At 31.9% G+C, this 19,419-nt stretch overlaps 2 protein-coding genes across 2 annotated transcripts; both read right to left on the bottom strand.

Moving 5' to 3' along the window:
- Positions 1–1,897: 1,897 nt before the first annotated feature.
- On the bottom strand, positions 1,898–3,540 carry LOC107925576 (40S ribosomal protein S5). The gene is given in 6 exon segments (XM_016856291.1): positions 1,898–2,183; positions 2,273–2,379; positions 2,381–2,545; positions 3,277–3,297; positions 3,299–3,393; positions 3,492–3,540. Coding segments are annotated over 6 exon segments (723 nt in total).
- Positions 3,541–6,025: 2,485 nt separating this feature from the next.
- On the bottom strand, positions 6,026–11,476 carry LOC107925629 (IQ domain-containing protein IQM6). Its single transcript, XM_016856337.2, has 8 exons — positions 11,354–11,476; positions 10,260–10,871; positions 10,110–10,175; positions 9,255–9,343; positions 8,682–8,769; positions 8,371–8,610; positions 7,703–7,804; positions 6,026–7,266 (listed from the first exon to the last, which is right to left on the bottom strand). The coding sequence occupies exons 2-8, from the start codon at positions 10,815–10,817 to the stop codon at positions 6,505–6,507; spliced, it is 1,905 nt and encodes a 634-aa protein (XP_016711826.1). The 5' UTR covers positions 10,818–10,871; positions 11,354–11,476; the 3' UTR covers positions 6,026–6,504.
- Between the last annotated feature and the right edge of the window lie 7,943 nt (positions 11,477–19,419).

Here is a 19,419-nt window from a genome sequence, read left to right as displayed (position 1 = left end):
TATAAAAATAAAATACAATAAATAATAATATATATGCTTTCAATCTAATAATAGTATAAATCTAATATATGAAATTAAAATAAAAAATAATAATTTGGATTCTAGCATTATTTGTTTGTATTAATATTTTATAATTTTTATAATTTTATTTTTGTTTAAATTCTTTGAAAAAAAATTAATGTTATTTGAAAAAAACAAAATTAATTTAAATTAATGTTATTAAAATGTGATTTTACTTAATATATATATTTTAAGTTTAACAATTTATTGTAAAATAACTTTAATATTTTCCGCATTAAAAATTAAATTTTAAAAATTTAATATATATTTGTGTTAATTTTATTTATAGTTTTTATTTTCTATAATTTATTTAACTTAATTTATAGATAGAATTATAATTAATTATATTTTTATATTTTTAATGTATATTATATTCATGCATATTTCAATAGATCAACATTTAGAATGAATGTTGTTTAAGCTACATATCGCACGAAAAGAGCGATATAAAAACAAGTATTTATATATGCATAATCTTCTATTTATATAAAATTTGTTGAATAAATATAAATTCGTGATTCGGAAATATAATTATTTATCAAATTATTTATAATTAACTATTGACTATCAATTATGTTTTTGATATACATCTAAAAAAAATACGTCAATTAAATCTTAATTCGATTGGCATGGATGTGGGTTCGAGTGCGCTGAAATGCATTATCCTCCTATTTATGGGTTAGGAGGTATTATGGATAATTTTAGACATTGTGTCAAAATGATGTCAGAATCTATAATAAGATTGTTTAAAAAATTATAAAATATTAATTGTAAAATAATTATACTAGTTTATTTAGTTAATTATTATAAATATAAGTTTCCAACCAATAGTTGAGTCCTAACATTAAAAAAGGGTAAACTACAAAATTAGTCACTTTTGTTTGCCTTATATTACATTTTAATCATTTATGTTTAAAATGTTATATTTTAGTTATATACGTTTTTGTTTTGTTACAAAGTGGTCATTTTGCCATTAAGCTCCATTACCTCCCTAACGGCAATCCTACGTGGCGGTCCAAATGGGTTTTAAATGCCAACTTGGATGTCCAATTAGGACAAGAATAGATTTTTAATTAAATAAATTTAATTAATTAAAAATTTTAAATTAATTACACCTTAAATTGGAAAAGAAAAACCATTTGTCTCCTTTTTCTTTTAATTTTCTTTTCCATTTTGACTAAAAAAAACTATTCTTATCCCAGTTAAACATTCAAGTTGGAATTTAAAACTCATTAGGATTACCACGTAGGATTGCCGTTAGGAAGGTAACGGAGCGTAACGGAAGAGTGGCTATTTCGTAACCAAACGATAATGTAAGTGACTAAAACATAACATTTCAAATATAAGTGACTAAAATGTAATCTGAGACAAACAAAAGTGATTATTTTTGTAGTTTAACCTTAAAAAAATGACATGACTTAATTATAATAATAAATTAATAATTTATTATAATTAATCAATATATATAATGTAGAAAAAACCAATTTTTTTAATTATGAAGGTATTAAAATTGAATGTTCTTTGAGGAAAAATTGAATTTGATTTATTGCCCCAACAAATCTTATTATTACTATACCAAGTGTGAGGCTCAAAATAGAATTGATTTAACTAAATATTAAACTCTTTAAAAAACTAAATATTAAATAGATAAAATAATTAAAAGTTTATGAAAATATTTAAAATAAAATTTACTAAATCTCTCTTTTTTTAACCTTATAATAACAAAACCAAAACATGTCTTATTAAAAAAATAAAAAAAATTAGACCCCAAATTTTTTTTTTTAAGTTTCCCATTAAATTTATGAATTTTTTGAAAGTTTTACTAGGACCCTAAAATTTAGTCCAAATATCTGCCACTGCTTCTTAGTTTCAAAGCAAAAACAAAACGAACAAAATTTACGAAGACCTTGATTTACCACCTGTTGGATGATCCCTTTGCTACATTAATAAGCTCATCGGCCAAACATTCGGCAATAGTTTTAATATTCCTGAATGCAGATTCACAAGCACCAGTGGTTATTAGATAGATGGCTTGATTCACACGGCGGAGAGGTGAAATATCAACAGCTTGACACCTAACGACACCAGCTGAGCCGATACGGGTAGCATATTCACGAGGTCCACTATTATAACATGAAAGGTTATAGTATTAAGTGGTGAAACGAACCATAGTTGAGAAAAGTTTTTAAGGTCATTGAGAGTTGACACTTACCTGTTTACAATAGTATCGACAATGACTTGATTTGGGTTCTGATCAGTGAGGAGATAAATGATCTCCATTGCATGTTTTATGATCCTAGCTGCTATGAGTTTTTTTCCCATTGTTTTGACCGTGCATCATTAATGAGTTTGCAAGCCTCTCGACAATTGGACATTGAGCTTTTCTGAACCGTTTAACCGAGTACCTACCAGCTGTGTGTGGCACATAGCTTGCATGCTTTGATGCATGAACGCCAATGTAGTCACTCAAAGAGATATCACCTATCTAAAAATCCATAAATCATACATGTTAATTACCAGTGTTTTTAATAGGCAAAATGGCCAAGACTTGTTTGGGACTAAAGCTTTCATCGAGCACTTAGATGACATGGGGTTCAAAACCTATCATTTCCCATTAGCCTCCTCAATATTATAATCATTGAGGAAGCCAAAAAAATTGTTTTAAGAGATAAAAGATTAATCATAAATTTTTGGAGGGGTCAAACTGAAAATTTACCATTATACTAACTTATAATTAAAAAAAAATCAAAGAGGCTACAAAGCAAATCAGGGGCAAAGCAAATTGCATTAAAGGACCAGAGATGAATCATAAATTTTTTGAAGGGTCAACTTGAAATTTTATCATTATATTAACTTATAATTTTTTTATTAAAGAGGCTACAAAGCAAATCAGTTGCAAAGCAAATTGCTTTAAGAGGGTCAAAGATGAATCATAAATTTTTGGAGGGGTTTAATTGCAAATATACCATTATACTAACTTGTATTTTTTAAAAAATTTAAAGGGCTACAAAGTAAATCAAAGGTGAAGCCAGAAAATTGCTTAAAGGGGTCAAAGATAAATCATAATTTTTTAGAAGGATTAAAAATACAAATTTACCATTATACTAACTTATAATTTTAAAATTTTGAAAGAGCTACAAAGGAATTTTACCATTTTTAAAGGCCCCTAATTGTAATGATATAAAAAGGGAAGGGAAAAAAAATAGAAGGAAATACCTCGAGGTCTTGAAAGCTCCAAACGATTAAAAAGCTTAACTTCAGTGTAAGGTTCAATCTGAGCTTTCTCATTTTCATTTTTAGTGGAGTTCACAATGACTCCCGTTGTTGTGATAGCTACGAATATATTTTTATATGAATTTTTAATAAATATATTTATCTCATAAATTTCAATTAAGTGAAAAATAAGGAAAAAAAGAAAGCAATTTTCTTACCTTTTGGCAAAGTAACTTCAAATTTTGTATCTTTCAAAATCATCGACATGGTGAAATTTTTCAAGAGTTGAAATCATTCAATCAAAAATACTGTAAAATATCACTAGTTATTATGTTATTAAATATCTATTTATTTCACTTATTTTTAAAATTAAATTTTTGAGAAAAAAATGTGGATATTGCACAAGCAATTATATTTGAATCTTTAATAGAAATCAAGATTTGTGAAAAAAGGAAAATAATTTACAAAGATGTGATCCAAAAGTAAATAAATTAAAATTGTTTGATTTTTTTTTTGAAATTTTTATTTATTAAGTTGATAAAGTAAAAATACATCTAGCGTGTGATCAGGCGAAGATGTCTTATATTACTTGGTCAATATTCACTCTATTATATAATATTTATTTTTGAAATTAATGAAATTTTTAAAAAGGTAGTCTTTTTTTCAAGGTATTTCTTTTAAAATTTTATATAAATTATTAAAAAGCATAAATATTTTCCTAATAGTATTTATTAAAAAAATAATTAGGTTTTTTTGAATGGTTAGTTAGAGGCTTTATTTATAGTATAAAAACATTAATATATTTCTTATACAATGTCTAAAATTAAGTACATTTCTTTCTCCACCATTAAATAAAAAGATAAACGCGTTTCAATACATTCAAACTTACGTTTTCTTATATCGACAATAATGCTAATGATAACCAACCAAAAATTCAATTGACTCTAATTGTTTCTCTCTCAAATAATGATGATGAAATATGATAGTAAATTTTCTGTTAAAATAACTCATAAAATTTGTTAAGCATTATTTTTTTTCCTTCTCTTTGTTTATTCTTCTATTACTTAAAGTATTTTCTTTAGATGATTTATAATTTAAATAATTTCACAACTAAAATCAAATAAAAGAATTATCAATTTTTTTATAAGATATTTTTAGTTGTGCTTTGCATGGTTACCTTTTATCCTCAAAAAGTAATTGAATAGTTGATATCCATATTATATCTTTGGAGTTAAGTTAGAGTTTTATCTTAAAAATAATTATTATTTAACTAAATAGAAAATTGTTTTATATTTTTAATGTTCAAATTTTGAAAATGATATTGTTGAGAGAAATAATTACGAATCTTGAATATAAATTATAAAATGAACATAGAAAATATAAAAAAAAATTGTATATTCCAACCTCTCATTCAAAGGTTTAAATTAAACAACTCGTTTATGTAAAACTAGGGGTGCTCATGGGCCGAGTCAGGTCGGGTTCAAGCCGGACTCAACTAAAAATTCAAGCCCATTTACTAGGTTCGGGCTAGGTCTGGCTTGAAAAATAGGCCTAAAATTTTGTCCAAACTCGACCCAGATAAAAATGCTAAAATCCAAACCCGACCAGGCTTGCCCGTATTAATTTTTATATTATTTTTAAATATATATAATACATCAAAAATACTAAAAATATCAAAATAACAAAATTAAAAATAAAATGAGATTTATACAATACTCAAACAATAACAATAAAATAGTAGCAACATAATAGTAAAATGGCAGCAAAATAAGGAAAAAATAATAAGAAAATAATATTAAAAAAATTAAATTTTTTTTGTCTTTTACTGAATTCGGGCCAGACCTGGGCCAAAAATACCTTACCCGAGACCCGGCCTATTTTTTAAACGGGGATTATTCTTTTATCCAAGCCCATTTTTCGGACCTCTATTTTTACTCAAACCCCTCACATTTCAGGTAAGCCTTTGGGCTGGGCTGAATAACCCGACTAAAACCATCCTCCCTTGAATCCGACAACAAATCTTGCATTGATGCATTGCTTGGTAAAAATTATACACTTTGAGAAGTTGCTGCAATATTCCCTCATTCCTTCTAATTATAGTTGCTCCTTTTCCTTTTCTCTTAGGAAAGATAATATGGATTGCGATCGGATTACTAAGTAATTGTTGTACTGGACTGATTCAAAGGATTGAATTTTTAACCACTTGTCGGAATTACAAGACTTCTTGTAACTTTTTTTTTTAATGAAAGTTGATGGGAGAAAAATCTTAGCCTTTGATATGGGAAATTTTAGCATAAATAGACATGGAGTGTTAGATTTATAAGAGAAAAAAGTTAGCTTGTCTCTATAGTTTGATTAATTTTGAAATTTTGTCATTATATTTTAAAAAGCTAAAAATTAAATTTTTCTATTTTTTATTTAAAAATATCAATTTAATCATTAAAATCGTAAGTATTTTTATCAAAATTAATCAATTTAGAATTTTGATTAGAATTTTCTCATATTATTTGTAAAAAATAAACATGGTAAATTAACAAGTTTTAACAAAAACTATGAACAACGGTAATAATTAGACTAGAATTTTTACATTAAAAAAATACGAGAATTGAATATTTAACTTTTAAAGTACAAAGATCAAATCTTAAATTTTATATAAGTACAAGGATTAACAACAAATTTTAATTTTTTTAATATAATTTGATGATAAAGAGAAAATGATATTCAAAAATAAAAGTTGTGAATAGCTAAAAACTTCAAAAAAAAATATTAATTTCCTTCTAAATTGCCAAGAGTAATCAAATCTCATTCATGATTTACAAATCCAAATCTCATCTAAGTAGGATTTACAAATTTGTTGATTACAGCTCAAAAAGGAACTTAATTAATTATGTTTTCTAAACTCAATGGTATACACCGAATCTAATACCCCTTTCAATTTATCTTTTCATTTTTCACCACACTAGTGGTGCATGTGAAAAACAACATATAAAAAGAAAGGCTCAAAATTATGTTTTAGGCAACTATATATGCATTAGGGTTAATTCTAATTCGGTTTTAATATTTAATTTAGTATTTAAGTTTTTTTTTGTCTCAATTTGATATCTGAGTTTGGTTTCAATATTCATTTTGATACTCAAAGATTTTTTTGTACCAAATTAAATTTTAACGTCGAACTTAAGTACCAAATTGAACCTTAAAAGTTAAATTCAGGAGCTAAATGGTGTGCGGAATTCACAGTTGTGTTTCAAAACTGCATACGCTTTTGCTTTTCTCTTTTATACCACTTGCTGTAGGGAGAGGTGCAATTGGGCTTCTAAGTGAACTTGTTTTTGTACCCAGTGATGTTGGCGTCAACACAAAACGTGATAGTGTTCGAGGTAATGCATTGGCACTTCTTGGGGACAAGTGTGCTTGCTGTAAAACTCGGGACTGAAGCTCCGATGGGTAATCCCTCATGCAGCTAATCCGCGGCCCGGCCCCTGTAGACCACTTGGTGGATAATTGATGTCCTAATTGATATGACTTCGGTTCTTTATGTGAGGCTATCCTTCTCATTATTTTGTCCTTTGGAATAGGCTTCTTATCTTCCTCATTATCATCATCATCTTCACCAAATAAATTGATTTTAGTGAAGAGAAAATCTTCATCGGATAGATATTCTTCCTCCGTTTCATAGCCACCTTCCGTGGTGGGTTTTGGACGCTCATTGCGGCAACTCAGTGGCAACGTTTCGTTCTTAAAGATATCGAACACATCGTCTTTTGCTGGTATTTTGAGTTTACTTATTTTTGACCATACTGATGATCTTGATGTGGATTTATTGGCATTTTGGACAGCCTTAGAATCTTGGTCATTTGAATCAGTGTTCCCTTGAATTGAGTTTTCATTGTTATTAGTTGTCTCCATTGGCTGCAAGCCTTCATCTTTTGGTTCATTGCTTTCAAGGATACTACTGTTCTTCCAGCTAATGGCTTCATCTTCAGAAGGGCTTTGCTGTTAAAATTTCCATCACAAGAATTGGATTAGTGCCCAAATTTGCATCCTAAGGGTAAAAGTTCCATGCGCTGAATCAAATAGCATTTTATTCCCTCTACTTTAAATTAATCTTTATACGTTAGATTAAAGAATAAACTGATTTTTTTTGTTAAAAATTCCATCCAATTCTACTATTAAAAATTAGTTTCTATATGTCAAAATGAAGTAGACGTAACAGGTCACGTTTGTCAGTCACACCAATTTTTTACAATAAAAATAGATAAAAGTTTTAACAAAAACGAGCAATTTACTCTTTAATCCAATCTAGAATGATTGATTTACTTAATTTCCGAATAAAAAAAGTAATATATAATCTAACTCCTAACATAAGGACGTTGATCTTACTTTTACTCATATTAAGTTAAACAATTAAAAAGAATTTGGTGTTCATTACCTCTACGTTTGTGAGATCAACTTCATGTTCTTGAAGAAATGAAACGAACTCCTGGAAATTCTCTTCAGTTGGGAGATAGTGTCCGCTATGAGGCCAAATCGCCTATCAAGTTAACAATCATTTTAGTACTTACTGAATTTTATTAAGATGAACGAAAATATAATAGATTTATAAAATTATTTTAATAAATAATTATTGATAAAGTACTGAAAATTTTCTATATAAATTTATTAGTATTGTGTTAAATTCTCATTTTTAATTTTTGTATTTGAAGATTATATATATAAAAATTAAAAAAATAAAATACTTTTATAATAATATTAATTATCCTCTAAAGTGAGGATAATTTAATAATTTCAACTGAATAGGTGTTTAGTTGACTCGTAACATCAATTCGATCAAAAATTTAAATAATAGTAACTATAAATAGATACGAATAATCTGAGTGAAAAATATGTATAATAATACTAAATTGTGCAAGAAAAATTTTTAAAAAAATGGTTGTAGTGATGATATAATATTTTAAGCATGGTGATGGCATGATAATATAATATAACTTACTTCAGTTATGTATGGGTAATTTAATAATTTTAACAGTCGAATTGTTGTACGGTTAACTCGTAACATCAATCGAATTAAAGGTTGTATAAATATGTTTCGTTCTTTACCTTCAAAACACCATCTTCCACTACCAATCTACCGGCCGCCAACGTGGCTCCGCCGGCGAGAAAACTGGAATGCTGAAAAGTTCCTTTGTTCTTCATTCCAACATACAAAGTCTTAAAAGCACTAAGAACAAAAATCCACTTGGCATCAGTTGGTCCTCCTGTGGTATCAAGAACTTCCCCACTCTGCTTGTAATAAAACTTCCCATCCCTTATCTCTACTTCAAATGCATCCCTTTCGGCCTGCAAATCCAACATCATATTACCAAACCTGCTTCAACTTGCTCAAATAAAAAGGGGGAAATTAAACTCACAGGACCCAGATATTTGATGCATTGCTGTTGAAGCTTTGATCGAGGGCATTTTTCAAGATTCACTTCTCTCCCATCTCCAATATCAAGCCTTTATGTTACGAAACACATGTATTGGTCAAGTACCTTCTTTTTAATTTACTTTTAAGGGTTAAATTTTTTTGAGCTTCAGCTTTGTAACTGTTCCTACGTTGAGGTCTAAATTTGATAATTATTGTCACAATAGAATCTGAACTAGGCAATTATTTCCGTATTAGGTCCTAAATGTTTTTTTGGTCTAAGTTAATCTCTAAACTTAATAATCGTTCTTATATCAGAGCTTGGACTTTTTAAAAAGGAAATATCAAGTGCTAACTTGGATAATAAAAAAATTTAAATCCCAATGTGAGAACAATAGCCAAATTTAGGGATTAACTTGGTAAAAAAAGTCAAGCCTTAATATAAAATAATTATTAAATTTAGAGACTAACTTGAATAAAATAAAAATTTTAGACCCCAATATAAAAACACTAACCAAATTTAAACCCAAATAATACATTTACCCTTTTCCTCAAAACTGTTTCATAGAAATCTTACCAATAGAAAAAAGGTTGTCTACTGTCACAGTGAAGCCATTGGGCATAATAAAATTGGAGATTATGTCCATAACGATGCCTAGGATCAATCTGTTAGTATCAACAATATAAAACATGATGAAGATGGATAATAAATATGAAAACTGAAAACCTAGTATTTTTTTTTATTATTTAAAATATGCCCGTAACCTTTACAAAATTAGAATTTAGTCTTTATACTTTTATTTATAAATTTAGTTTTTTTTTAAATTTTTAAATTTAAGTTTAATTATTAACCATATTAATTTTTTATTAAATTAAATAGTATGATATTTTGAAATTAAAAAAATACTACTTAATAGTAATATAACTAAAAAATGATATTATAATAATTTAACAAAATATTTTTAAAAGTGTAAATAGTTGTAAGGTTAAATTAGCGATATGCCGAAACAAATTAATTGGAAAAATAGGCCAACTTTTTCGAAATTTTGAAAAATAGACCGTTTTTAAAGAGACTGTGTGAAAGTGCGTTCAATTGGACAAGCTTTCCTACTGACATATTAAGGAAATTGTGCTCAGCTAGATGCATTTTCCAATAACTACAAAGAAAGAACGTCCAGCTGGACACACTTTCTCTGACATGTCAGTAAGAAAGCTCGTCCAATCGGACGCGCTTTCACACCAATTATATAAAAAGTACTCTTAATTGGACGTGCTTTCACACTCTTCTAAAAACGAACTATTTTTTTAAATTTAAAAAAAAATTTATTTGGCCAATTAAATTTTGTTTTTCTAATTTAGCAAAAAAAAAAGTTAAAATTTAAAAAAATAGAAGATTAAATTCCTAAAAATAACTTATATAAATGGTAATTACCGCCTCAAGCCAATGCTGCAAAGCAAGCTTTCGAGCTTTTTCATCTTGAGACAATCCTTTTCCTACCTGCAAAAAACACAAGACCAACATTTCATCACTCAACTTTTAACTCAATTAACGTCACCTCCTTCTTCATCAACACAAACTTACTTTGGCAGCTCTGGTTCTTGCTCTAGACCATCGTGAAACCGCCGTCTCCGGTTTTTCTATCTCAAAGAACGATATCGAGCTTCGTTTAAGTTCAGCAAAGTCCAACAATTTCCACCATCTTTGCTCAGCAACAACCGCACAATCAGCTAACTGTCTCCTTGTTCGAAAACTCTTGTACACCTTTTGTAACTTCAATGCAGCTTGATATCGTCGGCCACCGTGCTCGGCAAAGCCGGGACCGGACTTTTCTTCAGTGTTTGATCTTTGTGAGATATTGTTACAGCTTTCTGGTTTAACAAACACTGTATTATTTTCCTTAATATGTGAGAGTATTTCCTTTTTGTCAAAGCTTGAAGGTTCTTCAAGTTGCATGCTCCCAGTCCCACAACCATTTGGTTCTAATCCTTTTGGATTTGAAACAAGCCTGTTGAAACTGAATGATTGCATCACTGTCTTCACATTCACATCTTTGAAACTTATTGATTTCGTAAAGAGAGCTTGAACTTGGTTTTCCAAGTTATGGAGACTATTAATAGGACTTGAAAATTTTGCTCCCATGGTATTCAAACTATATCTTCTTCACACAATAAATGGTTTATGAGGTCTCAGTACCTATTAATATAAACAAAAAGAGAGTAAAATTATTAGATATCAGACTATTTATAAGATTCTGTTTAGCACAAACTCAAAAACCCTAATTATAATATTGTTAATTACTATATTTTATTTCTTTATTAAATGCAATTAGAGCTGTAATTGCGGATTTAATATAAAATTAATGCAAACTGTTTGCAGTAAAAAGAGATCAGTTCGAATGTTTCATGCTCTTTGATTATTTGCAGCAATAAATATATATGATAAATGGGAAACCATATCATTTTTATCTCTTTATAATAAGAACATGTCACTTTAATATTTTCATCCTAAATTTTAGCTATATCAGAAAAGAATGCAAATGACATGGTATTAAAGTTCCATACAATCTTTTCTCTCTCTATATGAAAAAAACAAACATCTGAAATAGAATAAAAAAGAAAAAAAAATATTTACACTGTTCATAAAAAAATTCCAAAATATAGGGAAAAATCTCTCACCGTAGCATTTAACTCCAGGGTAAAAATGATGAAAATTGTGGGATGTAACATTTGATGAACCAATGAAAACAACAAAGAAGCAAAAGCTTAAAAATGAAAGAAAACAAGAAAGGAGGCTAAAATAAAAATGGCTACTTTGGGTTAGGTAAGAAAATGTGAGAAAGAGCGAAGAATGTGAGAAGACTGGTGATTGACAAAAGATTGGCCTATTGGCTTTGCTTTGAAAGATCTCTCTTTTGTGCTATTCTTGGAGGAGCTATATTTATAAGAGAAATTGAGAGGCGAATTTTTACAAAACTACTAAGAATGAGAGACACTATCTATTATCCAACCACGTATTATTTTGAGTGAAAAAAAAAACACAAATAATTAATCTTAAATTTGGGAAAATTTTCAATTACCACCACATGTCTAATATCTAATTATTAATCTTAATTTTGACATTTATAGATGTTGAGTTTAGATGATGTCTAATTATTATAAGAGTTAGTACCATGTATGTCAGAGGGTTGTACCGTGAAGTATATGCATAGTACCTCGAAATCTATGGAAGTCTAGTTCAAGGTTGTGAGGTTTAATCCAGAATTTTTTTTGGTCTTTGGCTAAACCAACCCAATTAGATACAGTAAAAATTGACTCTCATGATTGTTGATATTTAATTTATAAATATTCACACGTCCTGTGAACGAATGGGAAAAATGGCCAAGCACATTACTAACTATGTTGTCAATATGATGAAAACTCCAACTCCAATCTTTTTACTTTTTTGTGAATTTTTTTATTTTCTTTTTGAAATTAATATTATCATTTTCTATTTTTTAATAGTCGAAAGGTCAAGTTCTTTGAATCCAACATAAATTTAAAATTCTCAAAACTTGATCATTGTATCAAAGAATGCTTGAAGAATGTTGGTTTATACGTGCATCTATGATGACAAAGTTCAACATCATTCTAGGGTTGGTTGTTGCCTTGTTGGAAAGATGAAGACCAAATACATTTACAATCCATTTTCTATGTGAAAAATAACCATTACACTCAAAGATGTCGCTTCAATAATAAACCTTCTAATCAATGAGAGGTAGTAATTGCAACAAGTGACATTGACCCAGAGTCAAAGTGTCATTAATTGATGGGTGTCGTGAAGAGAAATTGAAGAAGGATTTAGATAAGTGTTGGGTGAAGTGCACATGGTTGTACAAGCTTGTTGAACTGATCCTTCCACTACATGCAACTGTGGAAAAGAAGGACCAATATGCTAAAGCATGGATACTTTGGAAAAAAAGGATCAATACGTTAAGTAAATTTCATATGAACCTGCTAAGCATTCGTTATATTTACCAGTTATTTTTCATTTTCCTTGTAGATTGTTAATTTGTGGAACCTGTTGATTGGATCAGCTTGAAGACCAGACTATCCTACCATTGACTCGGTAGATTTTTTATCGTTTTAGCTCGGTATGTGGCATGTACATAGGTGTTAGTATGTGTGTTAACTTTGAGTTGGTAGTTGATTAAACTTGGTAAATGCTTGAATTATTGAATGTTAATGTTTAATTGTGTAGTTGTGTGTTTGGTAACTTGTATGATATTATGTATGGTATTTAAGCAGCATAATTGAGCTTAGTATATCATGGTTGTTTTGAATGGTTTAAAAGCATGATGAAATAGGTGAGACGTGAAATGGTTTAATTGGAATGTTTTGATTTGATTTAGTGCCAATTAAGTAGATGAGTTGATATTGGGATTGGATATATGAAATGTTTTGTATGTATTTTAATTTGTATTGTGCAGGTACAAGGTGTAAATATGCACCAATAGGTTAATGATATAATTGGCTTGAAATGGGTACTAATTAAAAGGCCTATTTTGTGCCTAAAACAGAGCCCACGTCGCAATGTCAACCGATCGTCATCGCGATGAGACTTGGATTCCGCGCCACAGCGTGACGAGGAACCCTGGTCATCACAATGAGGAAAGTCAGTATGTTACGTTGCGACAAGGAAACCCCTCAAGTTACAACGTTGTTTCAAAATTTTAGAATTGCTGTAAATTAGTCCTTATTCGATTCTATGTCAATTCTAGAGCATATGTATGCTTGTATAAAACCCGGGAAAGGTTGTATATGGTGATTATGAACTTAAATGGTTATGATTTATGATTTATGTTTAATTTGAATGTTAACTGTCCGCAGTTACTCAAGCAATGACTGTAGTATCTCGTAACTTGGACCTGATGATCGAATTAGGCGAGGGGTGTTGCATGTTTTCTCTCAATTTTTACTTTCATTACAGTTGAAGGAATGATGTTACCTAGCAACAAGTCCATTGCATGTATTTTTTTTTATCTTTTGGAGGATTTTAAGGTGGTCGGTAGATTTAGCTAATGTTATATCATATTAAAACAAATTTGATTTTGTTATTTTTATTATATATGCATACATATTTTAATTTAATGTCCTTAAAAGGATTATTTTTTATCTTTATTTCATTACCCCGATCACATTTAAATTGAATTATATATCTCATAATTAATTTTAATCTCGTTATTACAATACATAATTTCACAACCGTCATTATTTTTAGTCTCACCGCTGATAAAAGCACAGTAAGTGTTGAAGTTAGTTCCCATGCAACACATGCAGCTCATGCAGATTCATGCACATAAGAATTTATGCACATATGTTGTCGGGGTAAAGTACGTGCAACTGAAGATGTTAATGCTACTATTTCATCTCAGTTTCATTTTGTTACTTTTTTAACAATGTTTTTGTAATTTAGTTCATTTTGAATGACAAATTGATGTAACTTGATGGTCAAAGAGCTAGTTACCAGCTTTATTTAAGTGTGCAAGCAAAATCACCTAGTCCCTATGTACCTAGTAGAGTTAGGTAGTATTTAGGTGATGAATTTGTTGATTTTTTTGACCAGCTAATGTCTGGTATATGTAATGGCTTTAAGCCAAAGTTTCTTTTGAATGAAATCATCAGATTTTTACTTCCATATGCTCCACTTTTCTTTGTCTTTTAAATTCTGTTCTCTATTCCTGAAAGAAGCTCAGAGCTTGAATCTCAAGCATTTTTTCCTTCATTCTTTATCCGGGTATAATACATTGTTGTTAAAGTCCAGATTGAAGTTCTTACTTCATCCAGTTAAAGAGTGCCAAATCCCCAACAATTGGTATCAAGAGTTTATTTCTTAGTGGACTTGTTCGAGCATACTTTCAAAGCGATGGCTTCATCAGGCTTCTCACCAGCTGCACCACCAGTCTTTAATAGTGAAGGGTTCCACATATGGCAGGTTAAGATAAGGACTTACCTGCAAGCCTTTGATCTGTGGGAAGTTATCAACGCAGATGCTGAGCGAACTCCACTCAGAGCCAACCCCACAGTGGCTCAAATCAGACAGCACGCAGATGAGAGGACTAAAAGACACAAGGCCATGTCATGTATTTAGAACTGTGTTTCTAATGTTATCTTCACCAGGACCATGGCTTGTAAGACTCCCAAGCAAGCCTAGGACAAGCTCAATGAGGAGTTCCAAGGTACTGAGAGGACAAGGCAGCAGTAGTTGTTGAATCTGAGAAGGGAGTTCGAGAACTTGAAGATGAATGAAGAAGAAACTGTCAAGAAGTATTCTGACAGAATCATGATTGTATTTAACAACATAAGGCTCCTTGGTGAGCAATTTGATGAGGCAAGGATTGTGGAGAAAGTGCTCTCTACCTTACCAAAAAGGTATGAAGCAAAAATATCCTTTTTAGAGGATTCTAGAGACCTGGCAACCATCTCCCTAACTGATCTCATTAATGCTCTTTATGCTCAAGAGCAAAGAAGAGCCAGTAGAATGGAGGAGCATCAGGAGGGAGCTTTTCAAGCCAAGGCCAAAGCAACCTCGAGCACTTCAACTTTTAAAGGAAAGAAGAACTAGAAAAACAGGCCTAAGCCTGATGTTGCAAGAAGAGGAGATCGACTTTTCAGATTTTGCAAAAGACCTAGTCATCCAGAGGCCAGATGCTGGTTCAGGCAAGATGCTGTGTGTCAACACTGCAAGAAGAAGGGTCATGTTGAAAGGGTCTGCAAAGAAAAAGGTAGACCTGACCAAAACCAACCACAACACAAGAATGAAGAAGCTCGAGTGGCTGAAGACAGTAGTGACCATGAAGAGTAAGTCTTTGCTATTTCTTGCTCAGCTGGCCAGAAGAAAAGTACAAAAGGCTGGTTGTTGGACAGTGGCTACACTAACTACATGTCACCAGATGCAACCATTTTTAAAACCTTGGACAGATCCTGCAAAACCAAGGTAAAAATTGGGAATAGTCAGTTAATCAAGGCTGAAGGTAAGAGAGATGTGCAAATATGCACTGCCACAGGTGACAAAATCATCAAAAATGTGCTGCTGGTACCTGAGATTGACAAGAACCTACTTAGCATTTCTCAACTGCTAGAAAAGGGGTATTCTGTTGTGTTCAAAGGCCAGGAGTGCCAAATCACTGATCCAAATGGATCAAGTCTCATGACAGTCACCATGAGTGACAAATGCTTTGAAGTCAACTGGTCTGGTGACTCACACTCAGCCCATGTTACTTCAACAGAAGACACCAAGCTTTGGCATCAAAAACTTGGTTATGCCAACTTCAAATCTATGGCTCGGATGGTCAGCAAGGAAATGGTTGAAAACTTCACCAAGATAGTTCAGATTGAAGATGTTTGTGAGGTTTGTCAGATGGGAAAGCAAGCCAGGCTTTCATTTCCTACAAACACCACCTGGAGAGTATCAAACAAGTTGAAATTGGTGCATACTGATGTTTGTGGCCCCATGAGGACTGAATCACTAAGTGGCAACATGTACTTTATTCTCTTCATTGATGACTGTACCAGATATTGCTGGATTTATTTCTTGAAGCATAAGTCTGAGGTTATTCAAGTGTTTATGAAGTTTAAAGCTGCAGTGGAAATAGAAACAGGCTGCAAGATAAAGACCATTAGGTCTGATAATGGAACAGAGTATACTTCATCTGAGTTTAATACCTTCTGTGATGATGCTGGCATCAAACACCAGCTAACCAATGTTTACACACCCCAGCAAAATGGGGTTAGTGAAAGGAAGAACAGGAGCCTGATGGATATGGCCAGATGCTTATTGTTTGAGAAAAATCTGCCCAAGACCATGTGGGCTGAAGCTGTCAATACTGTTGTCTACATTCAGAATAGGCTTCCAACCAAAGCACTTGCTCACAAGACACCTTTTGAGGCCTGGTTCGGGTTCAAGCCATCATTGGCTCATATGAAAGTCTTTGGTTGCCTATGTTACAGCCAAGTACCAGCTGTAAAGAGGGATAAATTGTCCAAAAGAGCTCTTTCTAGTATTTTAGCCGGGTATAGTACGGTAAAAAAAGGGTTATAGGATTCTGGATCCTTTAACCTACAAAGTCCAAGTGAGCAGAGATGTGGTGTTTGATGAGAAGGCTTATTGGAATTAGGAAAGAAATGAACCTGAAGTCATTTCTGAAGAACTTATGACAGATCAGTTTGAATCTGATCAAAATGATCTAGAGATGGATGTTGATGATGAACCAGTCAGGGGTACAAGGACTTTGGCTGATGTTTATGAGAGAGCTCATGTTGCACAATAAGAAACATGCAGTTTTGAAGAAGCTGAAGCTGATGAAGGATGGAAACAGGCTATGGCTGATGAAATTGCCATGATCGAGAAGAACCAGACATGGGAATTAGTTCCTAGACCAGCCAAGAGGAAGGTTATTGGAGTAAAGTGGGTCTATCGAGCCAAGCAAAATGCTGATGGGAGCTTGAACAAACTGAAGGTCAGGCTTTTAGTCAAAGGATTCAGCCAGAAATATGGCCTAGACTACTTGGAAACATTTGCACCAGTGGCTAGGCTAGACACCATCAGGTTACTGGTTCCTTGGCAGCTCAGATGCAGTGGAATATTCACCAGCTTGATGTGAAGTCTGCATTTCTCAATGGCTTCCTTGAAGAAGAGATCTACATTGATCAGCCTCAAGGCTTCATTGTATCTGGCAAAGAACAAATGGTGTACAGGCTTAAGAAGGCATTATATGGCCTGAAACAGGCTCCTAGAGCCTGGTATGCTCGAATTGACAGGTACTTGGTCAGTTTGGGATTTCAAAGAAGCCTCAGTGAGCCAATATTGTATGTTAAGAATAAAGGAGTTGAACCACAACTCATTGTGTCTCTCTATGTTGATGATCTTTTGGTCATAGGAGGAGACTAAGCAATGTTGGCTAATTTTAAAGCCAAAATGGAGCAGGAGTTTGAAATGTCTGATTTAAGAAGGATGACTTATTTCCTTGGTATGAAAGTGACTCAAGCTCAAGGAGGAATCTTTCTAAGTCAGAGAACGTTTACCTTGAAGGTTTTGTCCAAGTTCTCAATGCAGAATTGTAAGCCAACAAGCACTCCAATTGCTGTTGGAATGAAGCTGTCAAACCAAGAAGATCATGAACCAGTCGATGAATCTACCTACAGGAGCCTGGTTGGTTGTTTGATATATTTAACTGCTACTAGGCCAGACATTATGTTTGTTACAGGCAAATTTTGGCCCAGACCAAATTAACCCAACAACCCAATACAATCCCACCCAATTACATCCCAACCCCAAATAACCCTCTTAAATCAAACCCAAAACATTAACTAAACAAGCCCAAACCCAATCTAAACCTAAACCCTAACCCAATAACAAAATAAAAGAGAAAAATTAACCCTAGCCACCTTCCCACTTGCGCCGCAACCACCCCCTGACTGTCGGCCAACTACCCTCTGCACCACCAGCTCTGCAACATCACCGTTCACCTACAAGAAAAGACAACAAGAAATAATAATAAAATTTGTAGAATGATGGCTATAAAAAGCCATTCAAAAATCATGTAAATCTCTCTTTTTTTGGCAAATACAATATAAAAAAGAATAGATTCAAACTAAAAACAATATATAGCAGATTGAAAGAAAAAAAAAGGGGGCTCAAAAACGCAAAGGTCTCGATCTTCTCTTTAGTTTATTTTTATTTTATTTTATTTTCTCTCTTTTCTTCGAATATATATACATTTTTTTCTTCAAAAATAATATATATAAAAAAACAAATTTTCTTTTAAAAAAGAGGATTTATTAGGTGTTCGATCACACCTAGGAAAAAGGACCGGTGGCGACTCTCTTTTTTAATAAAATCAAAAGACGGTTTTCAAGTTTTCAAATCATTGCCTCAATTAGCGATCGAAAGCAAAAAATCTTTACGTCACTACAGCTGGCGACTCCACTGGGGATCCATTTTTTAGAGTCGAGGCGAATTAAACGCGTGTTGTCAAAATTTTCAAAATTCCTTGTTCAAATTAATATTTAGTCGTGATCCCAAAATTGTGTTTTTGAAAAGTCATGCATTTGCATCGTATTGTATACATTATTCTAACTTGTTTTATCTGGTTATTTTTCAGCTTTAAATTTTTATGGTTTTAGTTTTGGTTTAGTTTTTAAATAAAACGTAAAGGTTTGTGAGTTTCTCCCCACACACCGTGCACTTGCATTTTTGCATAACATGAGCTCTCTACCCGGGCTCCGTCCGTTTAAGTGAAAGTAAACGCTATGCCTTCGTGAGTTAACTCGTCCCTCCGTACAGGCTAGTGAATACTTTCGGGTTACATATGACTTATGCTTTCGTGAGTTAACTTGTCCCTCCGCATAAGTATAAGTAAATGTAATCCCTCGAATTGAACTCATGAGCCTGTGATGGGCTATAATCGAGGCTTCGTACTAGTCTTAGTAGACGATAGTACGAACAATTCGAGTACCTGTCTAGAACCAAAACCACATATAGTAAACCGTACGAGCCACCTAATTAGAGCCATGTCGAACCTCCGTCCATTTAGTAGTCACCAAAATAAGTGTACGGGAGGAACGCCTCTTACCTTTTGAATTTTCACTTTCTATACAAGGGGATTGGGTCTGCTTAATAAACTAGATCGGGTAGTTCGATTTGTTAAATTTTCCATGCTTTTCTGCCTGTATTTAATTACTAATCAAGGTTGTTTGTTTTTGCC

Source organism: Gossypium hirsutum, chromosome A01 (assembly GCF_007990345.1).
Source record: "Gossypium hirsutum isolate 1008001.06 chromosome A01, Gossypium_hirsutum_v2.1, whole genome shotgun sequence".
Lineage (NCBI taxonomy): Eukaryota > Viridiplantae > Streptophyta > Magnoliopsida > Malvales > Malvaceae > Gossypium > Gossypium hirsutum.
Note: the sequence above shows the minus strand (reverse complement) of the source record. Positions and strands in the feature narration are given on the sequence as shown.